This window comes from Pocillopora damicornis, chromosome 13 (assembly GCF_964200805.1).
Source record: "Pocillopora damicornis chromosome 13, jaPocDami1.2, whole genome shotgun sequence".
NCBI lineage: Eukaryota > Metazoa > Cnidaria > Anthozoa > Scleractinia > Pocilloporidae > Pocillopora > Pocillopora damicornis.
This window is the reverse complement of record NC_142682.1, coordinates 14,970,748-14,984,695: the sequence shown is the minus strand read 5'-3', so window position 1 is coordinate 14,984,695 and position 13,948 is coordinate 14,970,748. Positions and strand designations below refer to the sequence as shown.

General features: G+C 39.7%; 2 protein-coding genes and 1 long non-coding RNA gene across 3 annotated transcripts in view; 2 read left to right on the top strand and 1 right to left on the bottom strand.

Annotated features, from left to right (window-relative positions):
- The first annotated feature begins 8 nt into the window (after positions 1 to 8).
- Positions 9 to 13,948, top strand: part of LOC149035646 (uncharacterized) — a 14,718-nt gene continuing 778 nt past the window's right edge. Inside the window, exon 1 of the long non-coding RNA XR_016182067.1 lies at positions 9 to 145. This is a non-coding gene — a long non-coding RNA (uncharacterized LOC149035646). The remainder of the gene's footprint in view (positions 146 to 13,948) is intronic.
- Positions 229 to 1,626, top strand: LOC149035648 (uncharacterized). Its single transcript, XM_089190807.1, has 3 exons — positions 229 to 359; positions 494 to 722; positions 1,304 to 1,626. Exons 1-3 carry the CDS (start codon positions 342 to 344, stop codon positions 1,624 to 1,626), a joined length of 570 nt encoding a protein of 189 aa, XP_089046933.1. The 5' UTR covers positions 229 to 341.
- On the bottom strand, positions 724 to 5,736 carry LOC149035647 (uncharacterized). The gene is made up of 11 exons (XM_089190805.1): positions 4,476 to 5,736; positions 4,263 to 4,366; positions 3,952 to 4,061; positions 3,688 to 3,761; positions 3,475 to 3,587; positions 3,275 to 3,370; positions 3,075 to 3,167; positions 2,849 to 2,949; positions 2,477 to 2,629; positions 2,195 to 2,314; positions 724 to 2,102 (listed from the first exon to the last, which is right to left on the bottom strand). Exons 1-11 carry the CDS (start codon positions 5,285 to 5,287, stop codon positions 1,950 to 1,952), a joined length of 1,929 nt encoding a protein of 642 aa, XP_089046931.1. The 5' UTR covers positions 5,288 to 5,736; the 3' UTR covers positions 724 to 1,949.

Genomic DNA, 13,948 nt, shown 5'->3' with positions numbered 1-13,948 from the left:
AAATTAGTCAAAGCTATGTGCCTAAATATATGCACACCTGGGCTTTAGACATCATTTTTGACGATGGAAGTGAGCATGGTGGTATGTCCAGTGGTGAGGAATCTGAACTAGACAGAAAACTGGAGAATCCTATCGAAGAATCGAGGTAAGTAATCTGTAAACATTCTTGCGATATTTAAACACGAAGGCGCGCTATAAAAGGAGAGGTGCCTTAGGTACCTCTGGATCATTTGTCAATCAACCGTCGTGGCATACAGAACTTCAAAACAGCTTGAGCTGCAGTCAATGCAAGGCACTGACCAGAGGCGCATTTCTCGTTAAATTTCTACGTTTTCATCAAAATGGAAGAATTTGTTGAGGTTTGTATTACCTTCCTCCGAACGAAACCGTCTTCGTTTTTGGCGGTAAATTTGAAATTCGAAATGATTCGCTTCGCCATCGCTCAAAATTGCCATTGCGTAATTTCATGTCTGTTTCCAAATACTGGATGTAGATAACTGTAAGAATAAAAAGAAAAGATGAAGAAATGTTCAAGGCATTTCTTCAACAATGCGAAGGGGAAGTGCTGTCAACCCAGCGGAAGAAAAATAAAAGCAGAGCGACTGTTGCAGGCGAAGTTCTGGAGCGCGCGAGTGAACCGTCGCCGACCACCGATTCACTTCAACATGTCCAGGCGTCGATGTCGCTAAACGAATCATCTGTACGGGCTTCCTCCACAAATGGTACGATTTCTTTTTCTTTTTTTTAATCTAAGTATAATATGATTACAACAATACTGGATGATTCTTGACCTTTGGAACAATACATTAGAAAGGTAACTTAGGATTACAGTTCGACACTAACAATCACTGTGATAATGTATCACCAAGATTGAAACACTCGCGTAACACTATAATTTCTCAGAAGTAACTAATTGCAGAGTTTTTACAAACTAGGAAATACTAGTTAGAATATACTTGCAAACCACAGATTTTTTCGTATGATGCGACAGTTCATGTCTTAGACTGCTTCCTTTTGATGCCTTCATTTCCCGAAATGCAGCCTTGCGTGACACCTACAAAACGTTTTGCCCTGCCTAAGAATGTTTTGAAAGGAGTTATTTCTTTAGAACTACAGGTTGTATTTATTGCAATATTTTATACTACACCTTGGGCAAACTTGTCAATGAAACATGAAAAATGTACATAAAAATTGTCCAAAATAAAATGTAGGCGGGAAGACCAGTTGTACGATCATATCAGACTTCATGACTGTTCAGTTACGCTTTCGCTCTAATAGTTGTTTTACTTTGTCTCCACAATAGCTGATGCAAGAGGGGACGAGTTCGAAATGTGTATTTACTGTCGGCAAACGCCATGTGTAACGACCGACAGTCGCGAATACCTTGGCTATCGCGAAGCACATATTCAAAATCACGTGCGACGAAGAAAAGATTACAAGACGTACTGGAGAGCATTGAACAAATGTGGGCTCTGGAAAGACCCTATTTATCAGGCTAGAAAAGTCGAACTGGGGGACCACGTTAATGCTGTGCGGGAAAGGATGCCCAATTGTGTTATAAAAGATGTGAGGTCAAGGTTTCCTAACCCTCCTGATATTCCCTATATGGGGCATAAAAGGGAATAATAAAATTCTCATTCAAATGCCCACGTCAAAGAGAGCCCAAGTACCAAATTGTTTATGGTCCATTTTATAATGTCCACACAGCAAATTATAGTGACTTTCCTATAAGTTAGGAAAAGATATACAGTGCAGAGAAAAGTAACAGATAATGAGTCTACTTGGAAAATACCTAGTGTCAAACCTCATACTCATGTTTTCATCACTTAGTACCAGCAGTTGGTAGAATTGGTCCTCCCTCATGACCTCACATATTTTACAGGACATTTGGGCTCCTAGTTGTAATTATCACAGAAACTGTGGTGCAATGGAAAACAGATGAGACATCATTAAATTTTGTTTATATTTAAAAAGGTAGACCAGATAGTTTCTCTGAAATGAAATGTCTTTGAAGTAAGCACCCTGGTCTCTGCCAAGCGATTTGGATGCCTGGCATGCTGGTCCATCTGTAGAGACGATGCTTCTCGATTCACATTTTCATTCTGTAAGACAAATGAGTCAATAAGCATGAGAAAGCAGTGAATCCAAAAAGTGCCAAAGTTATTTTGACGAATTAACAACATAAGTTTCTTACCCAATCAAGAATGGCTAACTCCATGCGCATGTTGTATGAGTCATCCCCATAATGAATCCGCTTTGCAGCATAAATGAGCATCACTGAATGGAGAGACTCAATCCAATATGTTTCCCTGCACTAAAGAAGGCAACAAATTATGGGTGATTTTTCTTTAACTGGAAAATGAATTATTTTGTTCAACTCATTTATGGCCCTTACCTCAACATCATTAATTTGGAAGAAGAGATAAACTTCTTCATGCAAAGAAACATAAACATACAGCATGTGTCAATTATTTACCCGCATGTAGTCCGATGCATGCCTATAAATTGAAGTGCTCATAATGGCTTTCCTGTAGGCAGCTACTGCTTCAGGTTTAGTTAACAGTCTTTTGCCCATCACATAGCCATTCTGCTTGCACCGTGACTCTGCATGGCATCTGACATGATTACCCTGAGTAATAAATACACCAAGTTATGGAAAAATAGATTAATAAATCAGTAGTAATAATTATAGTAAATATAATGTCTCTTGTTCGCCATTATTAAAGAAATATGTGCAATCTTTGAGGTAATGATCATGTCATATCTTGCTACAATAACACAACAAAAGGTACTTACAAAAATGAAAACAAAATACTATGTTCTCTCAATAAACAGTCATTCAAATTACCTGGTAATGGTCAACTACATTCAACAGTGTACCCTGAAATTCTTCTTCAGTGGGTGGACTGTTCTTCATGCAGAAGTACACATGAGTCCTTGTACTTTTCACTGTAAAATATTCACAATTATTATATTCCATTGTATTCATCTCATATCAAGAAGGAATTTGACATCTGCAGATAATTGTAGAGAGAATATAGCTTCTGATGACTCTCATAAGAGAGATATCTTACCTTTGTCGGACAATTCAAAAAACCACTTTGAGCCCTCATCCCTCTGTGGTCCTGAGGCAACTTTCTTCATTGCTTTAGTCACAGACTTTGCACCTGAAAATAAACAAAAAATTTTAATACCAATAAAAGGCTAATTTTCAAGAAATAGCCATAATCATCAAGACAAAATGAGCCAAAAAATACAAGTGTATACTGAGTACCATGCCAAGAGTCAAAGGAATTAAGCATTCCTTTTGACAAGATCCATGTTTTTAGCTGTAATACAAAGTCATGTGCCACCTCTGCAACATGGAACCCTGAAAAAAGAATTACTTTAGTTGCATTATAAAATATACTTCTGATCTCCATATTTGTACTACATATGTGATATGATATTATTGAGGATGCAAACTTATCATACCTTGTGTCTCACAGAGATAAGTCAACAGCTCTTTTGTCATAGGGACCTCACGGCTTACTGCTGAAGTTTCATTGGCCTTACTCCAGTTGACAACTGCTAACACCTTTTTGGTCCTAAAGATAATCAGTGCAAATGAAATGATTTTAGGAATGGTGTTGAACATAATAGAGGTTCAACATATCATACAAAGAAATCGAGTAGAAAGCATCTTACGAGAAAGAAAGGGCTGACACTGTTGTGTGTGCTGCTGATCGACTGGAATCATGCCTTGCATCTGTTATAACACACTGCAGGAAAATGGTAGAAATCAAAACATAAAAATGGTCACATTTCTCTACTCACAGATTTTTCAAGGTTTACAATCTGATATAAGATTTTATATCTTTGTACGTGCCAGTCTACATAATATACTCCGAGTATGGCAGGTGTATAAGTATGTGGCCAAAGACAAAATGAAGTTAAAATGACTACTTGTACCTCTCCATTCACAGCATATGCAGGGTTACTCTTCACTTGTTCTTGAGCAGCCAACATCGACTCATTGGAAACCCTCTTCACGACTGTCAAGTAACCAAGCTTTTTCAAGACTGTTGAAGTGATTAAAAATAGAAGTATTTTAGAATGCATCTGGTAGGGCAGAAACCAAAGAAGGAACAGTTCAGTCAGTTTGAGCTATCTTGATAGAACATTCATGATTTAACAACCTGCAAACTGCTGTTGACTGCCTTCTCCTTGCAAGGAGAAAGACTACATGATTTTCAGAGCATCTGAGAATGTGCATTGCTAACCTGTGTCAAAGGTCTTTTCTCCCTCTGACCCGATGTTGGCTGCTTGACAGAAACTTGTGTATTGTGTCTCTGTCAAGCCACAGGACAATACTCCATGAATCAATCTATGAAAAAGAGAGACAGATAAGTGACCAGTTACAAAAAACAAAAACTCTAAAATACCGAGATAATAAATTTCAGTAAATTTAGGGCAAAAAATGAAAGAGTGCTCACCTCAAATTTACATAGTACTTTGGAGATCCTCCCATGATGGGGGAGGAGAGCCACTTGAAAGAACCTCCACCAACGCATGAAATTGTCACTGACACGACATGACTCTGTCGATTGAAGACAAGTGATTCGCAATCGAGGGGTTTTCCACAATAACAACATGATGTCGATAGCGTATTACAGAAAAAAGAAAACAGAGTTCGCAGAGATTCTTCGCTGCAGAGATATATGGAGTCGTTCTCTGCTGAAGATGCAGTGATTTGCATTCTTTGTGGCGTACGTTCTGCTTGTGGAAGAGAAATTGGAGAAGAAGGATCACTGAAAGGCAAAGAAATACGCGAAGATGGAGTAGAAGAAGCTGAAGGAATCGAAAACCGTGCAGTTGTGGATGGTGTAGAGAGAAGAGAGGGGTTCGGACTTCCCGTTGATGATAAGCTCAGATCGCTCGATGTCAGTCGTTTCCTCTCAATTTTCTCCTCAAAAGCTAACAGAAGAGCTTCCATTAAATCTGCATTCTGTGTGCTTGTGGTCGCTTTTGTGAGATTCAACGAGCCTCTGGCCATCTTTATGCGGTCTTTGATGCCGAGAAGTCTGCTCTCCTGAGTTCGAGGAACTTCTATGTTGAACGAGAACTGAGGACCTCGATCCGTTGGACGCTTTTTCTTGGGTACAGATGGGTTATTTCCCTCAGCCATAACGATTAAATTTCCCAATAAAAATATCTTTCGAGCAGCGACAGCCAAGACTTTTCCCCAAACTGAACTAGAGTTGTGAAATTCTGTCTCAAAATCGCACTTACTTGCGAAATCATCCATACTTTAGAGGTTTTGTCACAGAATATTGTCACAAATAACAATAGTCTGAGCATTGCGCATAGAATGTTTCATGAATCCGCTAGTTTCAATGAGAATAATCTGAAGGCTCGGAGAACCAATGTGTACAAGGGGCTTGGGACATAAGCCGAAGTTACACGGCGCGAATTTTGAAAAGACAACTGTGCGAGTGTCTCGTCGACCGCAGATCGCGCTTTGAGCGGCCGAACGATAACTTAATGCCAATTAATATCAAAATGAGCTCAATTATGGGAATTAGAGTCAACAACACGCAATATCTTCTAATTTATTGACACAAAAAAACACTTAAAGTGTGTCTTTTATGCAGACCGTTTCACTCATGGTGGGACCGTTGGTCGCCATATTGGATGAGTTTTGCATTTGAGCTGAAACAAAGGGGAGGAGCCAAGCTATTTATAGCGCGCCTTCGTGTTTAAATGCGTGACGCACGTGATGTTGAAACAGCGTAAAATTAAATTTACTTTTACTTTTCTCGCTCGAATCCTTGTTTTTTGCCTTGAGATAGACCTGTAGATGTATATTTGTGAATGTAAAGCAATATATATTGTGATAAAACATGATTTTGGAGCGACAGAGTAAATAATCTTCAATGGAATTTGACAACGCAACGAGCTAAATTATCAGCCGATGACAGATCGTGCGCGTCCGAACTAAATCAAAACAAATCCTTTATTTCAAAACGATAGTTGTATATAGATCGACCTGTACATTATCTTGTATGTTTTGTATGTTTTTTAGATGTGGTTCTACTTGTTACACGCTAAAAATTCTCAAAAAAAAACAAATTATGCTCGAGAATGAGTGGAATGATATAAAATGACAGTTTCCGGTTTCACTTCTGAATTGTTTACTCTTGAAAATACTGGTGGTGCATTGCAAATGAAAGGCTTTTGATATATGTTGCGCTTTATGTATTTTGAGGTTGATTATCTCATTTGTCCCTGTTTCAAGGCAAAATTTCAGAAGTCAAACAAAGAAATATAGTTCCAATGGTTGCACTGTAGACTTCAAGAGGGATTAGTAAATTTGGGCTTGGGGTGATGATAAGATAAGGTCAGACTAATTAGTCAGTATGTCAATCTTCAAACAAAGAACTATAGTTTCAATGGTTGCACTGTAGACTTCAAGAGGGATTAGTAAATTTGGGCATTTCACTTCGGCATAGGGTAAAATATGGACTGGACCATTTTTTGGACCATTTCTTGGACCATTTTTTGGACCATTTTTTGGACCATTTTTTGGACTATTTTTTGGACCATTTTTTGGACTATTTTTTGGACCATTTTATAGGGGGGAAGCATACCATTAGTACTCAGGGAGGGGTGGGATGCAGTCTACTAGTACTGAGGGACGGGTGGGAGGCAGAGTGTTATTAATCAGGGAGGGGTGAGAGAAGGACTATTGCTAGGCAGTGAGGGGTGAGAGGTGGATGTAAGAGTAAACAATACTTGTTAATGGAGCTTTTACTCGATCGTACAAATTATCTTCATCGGTTTTTCGACTGACTTTTTGAATGTTCTTCATTTTTGTGGTCCTGCGAAAGCAAAACTGCCACGTGAACACTGGACTTTGATTTCTATTGAAAATATCGCGTTTAAGATCCTCTACTGTTGAGTTATGCCTGTGCCTTTTGAGTCGGCATGTGTAACATCAGTTGCTTCACGTTTCCCTTCGTGTATACAGTATGTAATTACTAAATTTATCGATCTTCCTTTTGTCATTCATCTTATCAGACGAGATCATGAAATTTCCGGTCCTTAGCCCTTAATTTAGCAGTATATAGAATTCACGAGCGCTCTTGCAATTTTAACGTCTATACCTTTACTATATAAAATAATCAGCAAACGATTTCGAAGAGGAATCCATATTCGCGTATCGAGCAAAAGCACTGCTTTACTTGTAATATGGGAAAGATGGGAAAGCGCAAATATCGATTTTATCTGTTTCGCAAACAAAGGAGTTAATCACCCGCACCGGAAATAGCGACCAGGCATTCCTCGCGACTCCCGTACGTTTGCTTTCCAATTTGCCCGGGCCGCTGCCAATCACTTCTTGTGTAAAAACCCGCTAAGTGGAAGTACAGTGACTACTGTTGCTTACCGATATTTTCCGTCGGCAAAACGTAGAAGTCAGTAAATGTGACCGATTCTGCCCGGAAAATTTTATTGTCTGCAGCTTAGATATGTCAGGAGAGTTTCATTGACAGCTGCATTAACTGCACCCTTGTTGTGAAACCATTATAAAGACATCGCGCTTTCCTTTGTTGTTTTTGTCACATACTAAAGGGAAACGTGAGGTAACAGTGAAAGATGATTCATGCTAACCCGTCGGTATCACTTTGCACTGACACAAGTCGACCTAACAGGCACAACGCATATCTTATATCTTAGTGGAGGATCGAAAACAGGAATAGAATTGGTGATATTTTCAATGACAATTATAGTCCAGTGTTTAAGTGCCAGTTTCGCATTCGCATAACAAAAGATTTAACAAACGTTACGACCCAGCGCAAAATTTTGACATACAAATAATCATTCGAAAAGCCGCTCAAAATAATTTGTGATTCAATGAACAATCCATAAGTCAGTAGCCGTTACCAGTATATCAACTTCCCACCCCTCCCTGCGCAGTAGTACTTCTTTCTCCACTAGAAGTAACAGTCTGCCTACCATCCCTCCCTGAGAACTGAGAGACTGCATCCCACCCATCCCTAAGAAGTAATGTTTTGCCTCCCCCCTCCATAAAAAAAAATAGTCCATATTTTACCCTACGCCCATAGGCAGAGGGTAAAATATGGACTGGACCATTTTTTGGACCATTTTTTTACCTTTTCTTTTGGACCAATTTTTTTTTGGGAGGAGGGGGGGAGGCTGACCATTAGCACTTAGGGGTCGGTGGGATGCAGTCTATCAGCATTCAGGGAGGGATTGTAGGAAGACTGTTGTTACTGAGGGAGGGGTGGAGGACGAACTATCAGTACGCAGAGAGGGGTGGGAGGTTTATGTATGAGTAACTACTACTAATTATGGAGTGTTCATTGAATCATACAAATTGTTTTGAGCGGTTTTTCGACCGATTATTACTATGTCAAAATTTTTGTGCTGGGTCTTAGCGTTTATTTCATTCTTGTCATGCGAATGCGAAACTGGCACTTAAACACTGGACTATAATTGTTATTGAAAATATCGCCATCTTCCACTGTTAAGTCATGCGTGTGCCTGTTTGGTCGACTTGTGCCAGTGCTAAGTGATACTCGTGAATTATCTTTCAGTTGGCTCACGTTTCCCTTTTTGTATGTGACTATGGGCCTATCCGCACTAGTGACAAAATTGTTAATATAGACAAATTTTCTGTCATTACCAACACTTTACAGGTGCGGATGGTTTGTCGTGATTCGAAGATTTTTTGAGGCGGACAAATTTTTCAAGCGCACCGCCGATAAAATTCGTCCCGGCAAAAGCTTGGGAAAATCTACTAAATAAACAAAACCGTGATAAACTTGTCTATCATATGTCGTAAACACTACCATTAGTGAATTTGACAACTTTTTGACAGCTTCAACATTTTTAGTGCGAATGCAACAGAGGAAACAAAAATTTGTCATGACAAAATTTGTCCTTTGATTTTGACGGGACATTTCTAAATTTGTCTGCTAGTGCGGATATATAGACCCAAAAAAAAGCGAAGCAAAAGCGCAATGTCTTTATAAATGGTTTCACAACATGAGGTGTAATCCAGCTGTCAATGAAACTCTCCTGACATATCCAAGCTACAGACAAAAAAATTTCCCAAATAGAACAGTACTTCTACGTTTTGCCGACGGAAAATATCGGTAAGCAACAGTAGTCACTGTACTTCCACTTAGCGGGTTACGTAGGTTTTTACACAAGAAGTGATTGGCAGCGGCCCGGGCAAATTGGAAAGCAAACGTACGGGAGTCGCGAGGAATGCCTGGTCGCTATTTCCGGTGCGGGTGATTAACTCCTTTGTTTGCGAAACAGATAAAATCGATATTTGCGCTTTCCCATCTTTCCCATATTACAAGTAAAGCAGTGCTTTTGCTCGATACGCGAATATGGATTCCTCTTCGAAATCGTTTGCTGATTATTTTATATAGTAAAGGTATAGACGTTAAAATTGCAAGAGCGCTCGTGAATTCTATATACTGCTAAATTAAGGGCTAAGGACCGGAAATTTCATGATCTCGTCTGATAAGATGAATGACAAAAGGAAGATCGATAAATTTAGTAATTACATACTGTATACACGAAGGGAAACGTGAAGCAACTGATGTTACACATGCCGACTCAAAAGGCACAGGCATAACTCAACAGTAGAGGATCTTAAACGCGATATTTTCAATAGAAATCAAAGTCCAGTGTTCACGTGGCAGTTTTGCTTTCGCAGGACCACAAAAATGAAGAACATTCAAAAAGTCAGTCGAAAAACCGATGAAGATAATTTGTACGATCGAGTAAAAGCTCCATTAACAAGTATTGTTTACTCTTACATCCACCTCTCACCCCCCACTGCCTAGCAATAGTCCTTCTCTCACCCCTCCCTGATTAATAACACTCTGCCTCCCACCCGTCCCTCAGTACTAGTAGACTGCATCCCACCCCTCCCTGAGTACTAATGGTATGCTTCCCCCCTATAAAATGGTCCAAAAAATAGTCCAAAAAATGGTCCAAAAAATAGTCCAAAAAATGGTCCAAAAAATGGTCCAAAAAATGGTCCAAAAAATGGTCCAAAAAATGGTCCAAAAAATGGTCCAAAAAATGGTCCAAAAAATGGTCCAAAAAATGGTCCAAAAAATGGTCCAGTCCATGTTTTACCCTATGCCTTTCACTTCTGAATTGTTTACTCTTGAAAATACTGGTGGTGCATTGCAAGTGAAAATCTTTTGATATATGTTGCGCTTTATGTATTTTGAGGTTGATTATCTCATTTGTCCCTGTTTCAAGGCAAAATTTCAGAAGTCAAACAAAGAAATATAGTTCCAATGATGGCATAGGGTAAAATATGGATGGACCATTTTTTGGACCATTTTTTGGACCATTTTTTGGACTATTTTTTGGACCATTTTTGGACTATTTTTTGGACCATTTTTTGGACCATTTTATAGGGGGGAAGCATACCATTAGTACTCAGGGAGGGGTGGGATGCAGTCTACTAGTACTGAGGGAGGGGTGGGAGGCAGAGTGTTATTACTCAGGGAGGGGTGAGAGAAGGACTATTGCTAGGCAGTGAGGGGTGAGAGGTGGATGTAAGAGTAAACAATACTTGTTAATGGAGCTTTTACTCGATCGTACAAATTATCTTCATCGGTTTTTCGACTGACTTTTTGAATGTTCTTCATTTTTGTCGTCCTGCGACAGCAAAACTGCCACGTGAACACTGGACTTTGATTTCTATTGAAAATATCGCGTTTAAGATCCTCTACTGTTGAGTTATGCCTGTGCCTTTTGCGTCGGCATGTGTACCATCAGTTGCTTCACGTTTCCCTTCGTGTATACAGTATGTAATTACTAAATTTATCGATCTTCCTTTTGTCATTCATCTTATCAGACGAGATCACGAAATTTCCGGTCCTTAGCCCTTAATTTAGCAGTATATAGAATTCACGAGCGCTCTTGCAATTTTAACGTCTATACCTTTACTATATAAAATAATCAGCAAACGATTTCGAAGAGGAATCCATATTCGCGTATCGAGCAAAAGCACTGCTTTACTTGTAATATGGGAAAGATGGGAAAGCGCAAATATCGATTTTATCTGTTTCGCAAACAAAGGAGTTAATCACCCGCACCGGAAATAGCGACCAGGCATTCCTCGCGACTCCCGTACGTTTGCTTTCCAATTTGCCCGGGCCGCTGCCAATCACTTCTTGTGTAAAAACCTACGTAACCCGCTAAGTGGAAGTACAGTGACTACTGTTGCTTACCGATATTTTCCGTCGGCAAAACGTAGAAGTCAGTAAATGTGACCGATTCTGCCCGGAAAATTTTATTGTCTGCAGCTTGGATATGTCAGGAGAGTTTCATTGACAGCTGCAATAACTACACCCCGTGTTGTGAAACCATTATAAAGACATCGCGCTTTCCTTTGTTGTTTTTGTCACATACTAAAGGGAAACGTGAGGTAACAGTGAAAGATGATTCATGCTAACCCGTTGGTATCACTTTGCACTGGCACAAGTCGACCTAACAGGCACAACGCATATCTTATATCTTAGTGGAGGATCGAAAACAGGAATGGAATTGGTGATATTTTCAATGACAATTATAGTCCAGTGTTTAAGTGCCAGTTTCGCATTCGCATCACAAAAGATTTAAGAAACGTTACGACCCAGCGCAAAATTTTGACATACAAATAATCATTCGAAAAGCCGCTCAAAATAATTTGTGATTCAATGAACAATCCATAAGTCAGTAGCCGTTACCAGTATATCAACTTCCCACCCCTCCCTGCGCAGTAGTACTTCTTTCTCCACTAGAAGTAACAGTCTGCCTACCATCCCTCCCTGAGAACTGAGAGACTGCATCCCACCCATCCCTAAGAAGTAATGTTTTGCCTCCCCCCTCCATAAAAAAAAATAGTCCATATTTTACCCTACGCCCATAGGCAGAGGGTAAAATATGGACTGGACCATTTTTTGGACCATTTTTTTACCTTTTCTTTTGGACCAATTTTTTTTTGGGAGGAGGGGGGGAGGCTGACCATTAGCACTTAGGGGTCGGTGGGATGCAGTCTATCAGCATTCAGGGAGGGATTGTAGGAAGACTGTTGTTACTGAGGGAGGGGTGGAGGACGAACTATCAGTACGCAGAGAGGGGTGGGAGGTTTATGTATGAGTAACTACTACTAATTATGGAGTGTTCATTGAATCATACAAATTGTTTTGAGCGGTTTTTCGACCGATTATTACTATGTCAAAATTTTTGTGCTGGGTCTTAGCGTTTATTTCATTCTTGTCATGCGAATGCGAAACTGGCACTTAAACACTGGACATAATTGTTATTTAAAATATCGCCATCTTCCACTGCTAAGTCATGCGTGTGCCTGTTTGGTCGACTTGTGCCAGTGCTAAGTGATACTCGTGAATTATCTTTCAGTTGGCTCACGTTTCCCTTTTTGTATGTGACTATGGGCCTATCCGCACTAGTGACAAAATTGTTAATATAGACAAATTTTCTGTCATTACCAACACTTTACAGGTGCGGATGGTTTGTCGTGATTCGAAGATTTTTTGAGGCGGACAAATTTTTCAAGCGCACCGCCGACAAAATTCGTCCCGGCAAAAGCTTGGGAAAATCTACTAAATAAACAAAACCGTGATAAACTTGTCTATCATATGTCGTAAACACTACCATTAGTGAATTTGACAACTTTTTGACAGCTTCAACATTTTTAGTGCGAATGCAACAGAGGAAACAAAAATTTGTCATGACAAAATTTGTCCTTTGATTTTGACGGGACATTTCTAAATTTGTCTGCTAGTGCGGATATATAGACCCAAAAAAAAGCGAAGCAAAAGCGCAATGTCTTTATAAATGGTTTCACAACATGAGGTGTAATCCAGCTGTCAATGAAACTCTCCTGACATATCCAAGCTACAGACAAAAAAATTTCCCAAATAGAACAGTACTTCTACGTTTTGCCGACGGAAAATATCGGTAAGCAACAGTAGTCACTGTACTTCCACTTAGCGGGTTACGTAGGTTTTTACACAAGAAGTGATTGGCAGCGGCCCGGGCAAATTGGAAAGCAAACGTACGGGAGTCGCGAGGAATGCCTGGTCGCTATTTCCGGTGCGGGTGATTAACTCCTTTGTTTGCGAAACAGATAAAATCGATATTTGCGCTTTCCCATCTTTCCCATATTACAAGTAAAGCAGTGCTTTTGCTCGATACGCGAATATGGATTCCTCTTCGAAATCGTTTGCTGATTATTTTATATAGTAAAGGTATAGACGTTAAAATTGCAAGAGCGCTCGTGAATTCTATATACTGCTAAATTAAGGGCTAAGGACCGGAAATTTCGTGATCTCGTCTGATAAGATGAATGACAAAAGGAAGATCGATAAATTTAGTAATTACATACTGTATACACGAAGGGAAACGTGAAGCAACTGATGGTACACATGCCGACGCAAAAGGCACAGGCATAACTCAACAGTAGAGGATCTTAAACGCGATATTTTCAATAGAAATCAAAGTCCAGTGTTCACGTGGCAGTTTTGCTTTCGCAGGACGACAAAAATGAAGAACATTCAAAAAGTCAGTCGAAAAACCGATGAAGATAATTTGTACGATCGAGTAAAAGCTCCATTAACAAGTATTGTTTACTCTTACATCCACCTCTCACCCCTCACTGCCTAGCAATAGTCCTTCTCTCACCCCTCCCTGAGTAATAACACTCTGCCTCCCACCCCTCCCTCAGTAAGAGTAGACTACATCCCACCCCTCCCTGAGTACTAATGGTATGCTTCCCCCCTATAAAATGGTCCAAAAAATGGTCCAAAAAATAGTCCAAAAAATGGTCCAAAAAATAGTCCAAAAAATGGTCCAAAAAATGGTCCAAAAAATGGTCCAGTCCATATTTTACCCTATGCCTCCAATG

Bases quoted from the DNA above. Each gene is read 5' to 3' on its own strand.
- LOC149035648 (XM_089190807.1), top strand. The intron at 723-1,303 runs GTACGATTTCTT...TCTCCACAATAG, and splicing joins ACGGGCTTCCTCCACAAATG to CTGATGCAAGAGGGGACGAG.
- LOC149035647 (XM_089190805.1), bottom strand. From the start codon at position 5,287: ATGGATGATTTCGCAAGTAAGTGCGATTTTGAGACAGAATTTCACAAC. The intron at 3,588-3,687 runs GTAAGATGCTTT...GATTATCTTTAG, and splicing joins GTGTCAGCCCTTTCTTTCTC to GACCAAAAAGGTGTTAGCAG. The intron at 2,103-2,194 runs GTAAGAAACTTA...TTTGTCTTACAG, and splicing joins AGTTAGCCATTCTTGATTGG to AATGAAAATGTGAATCGAGA.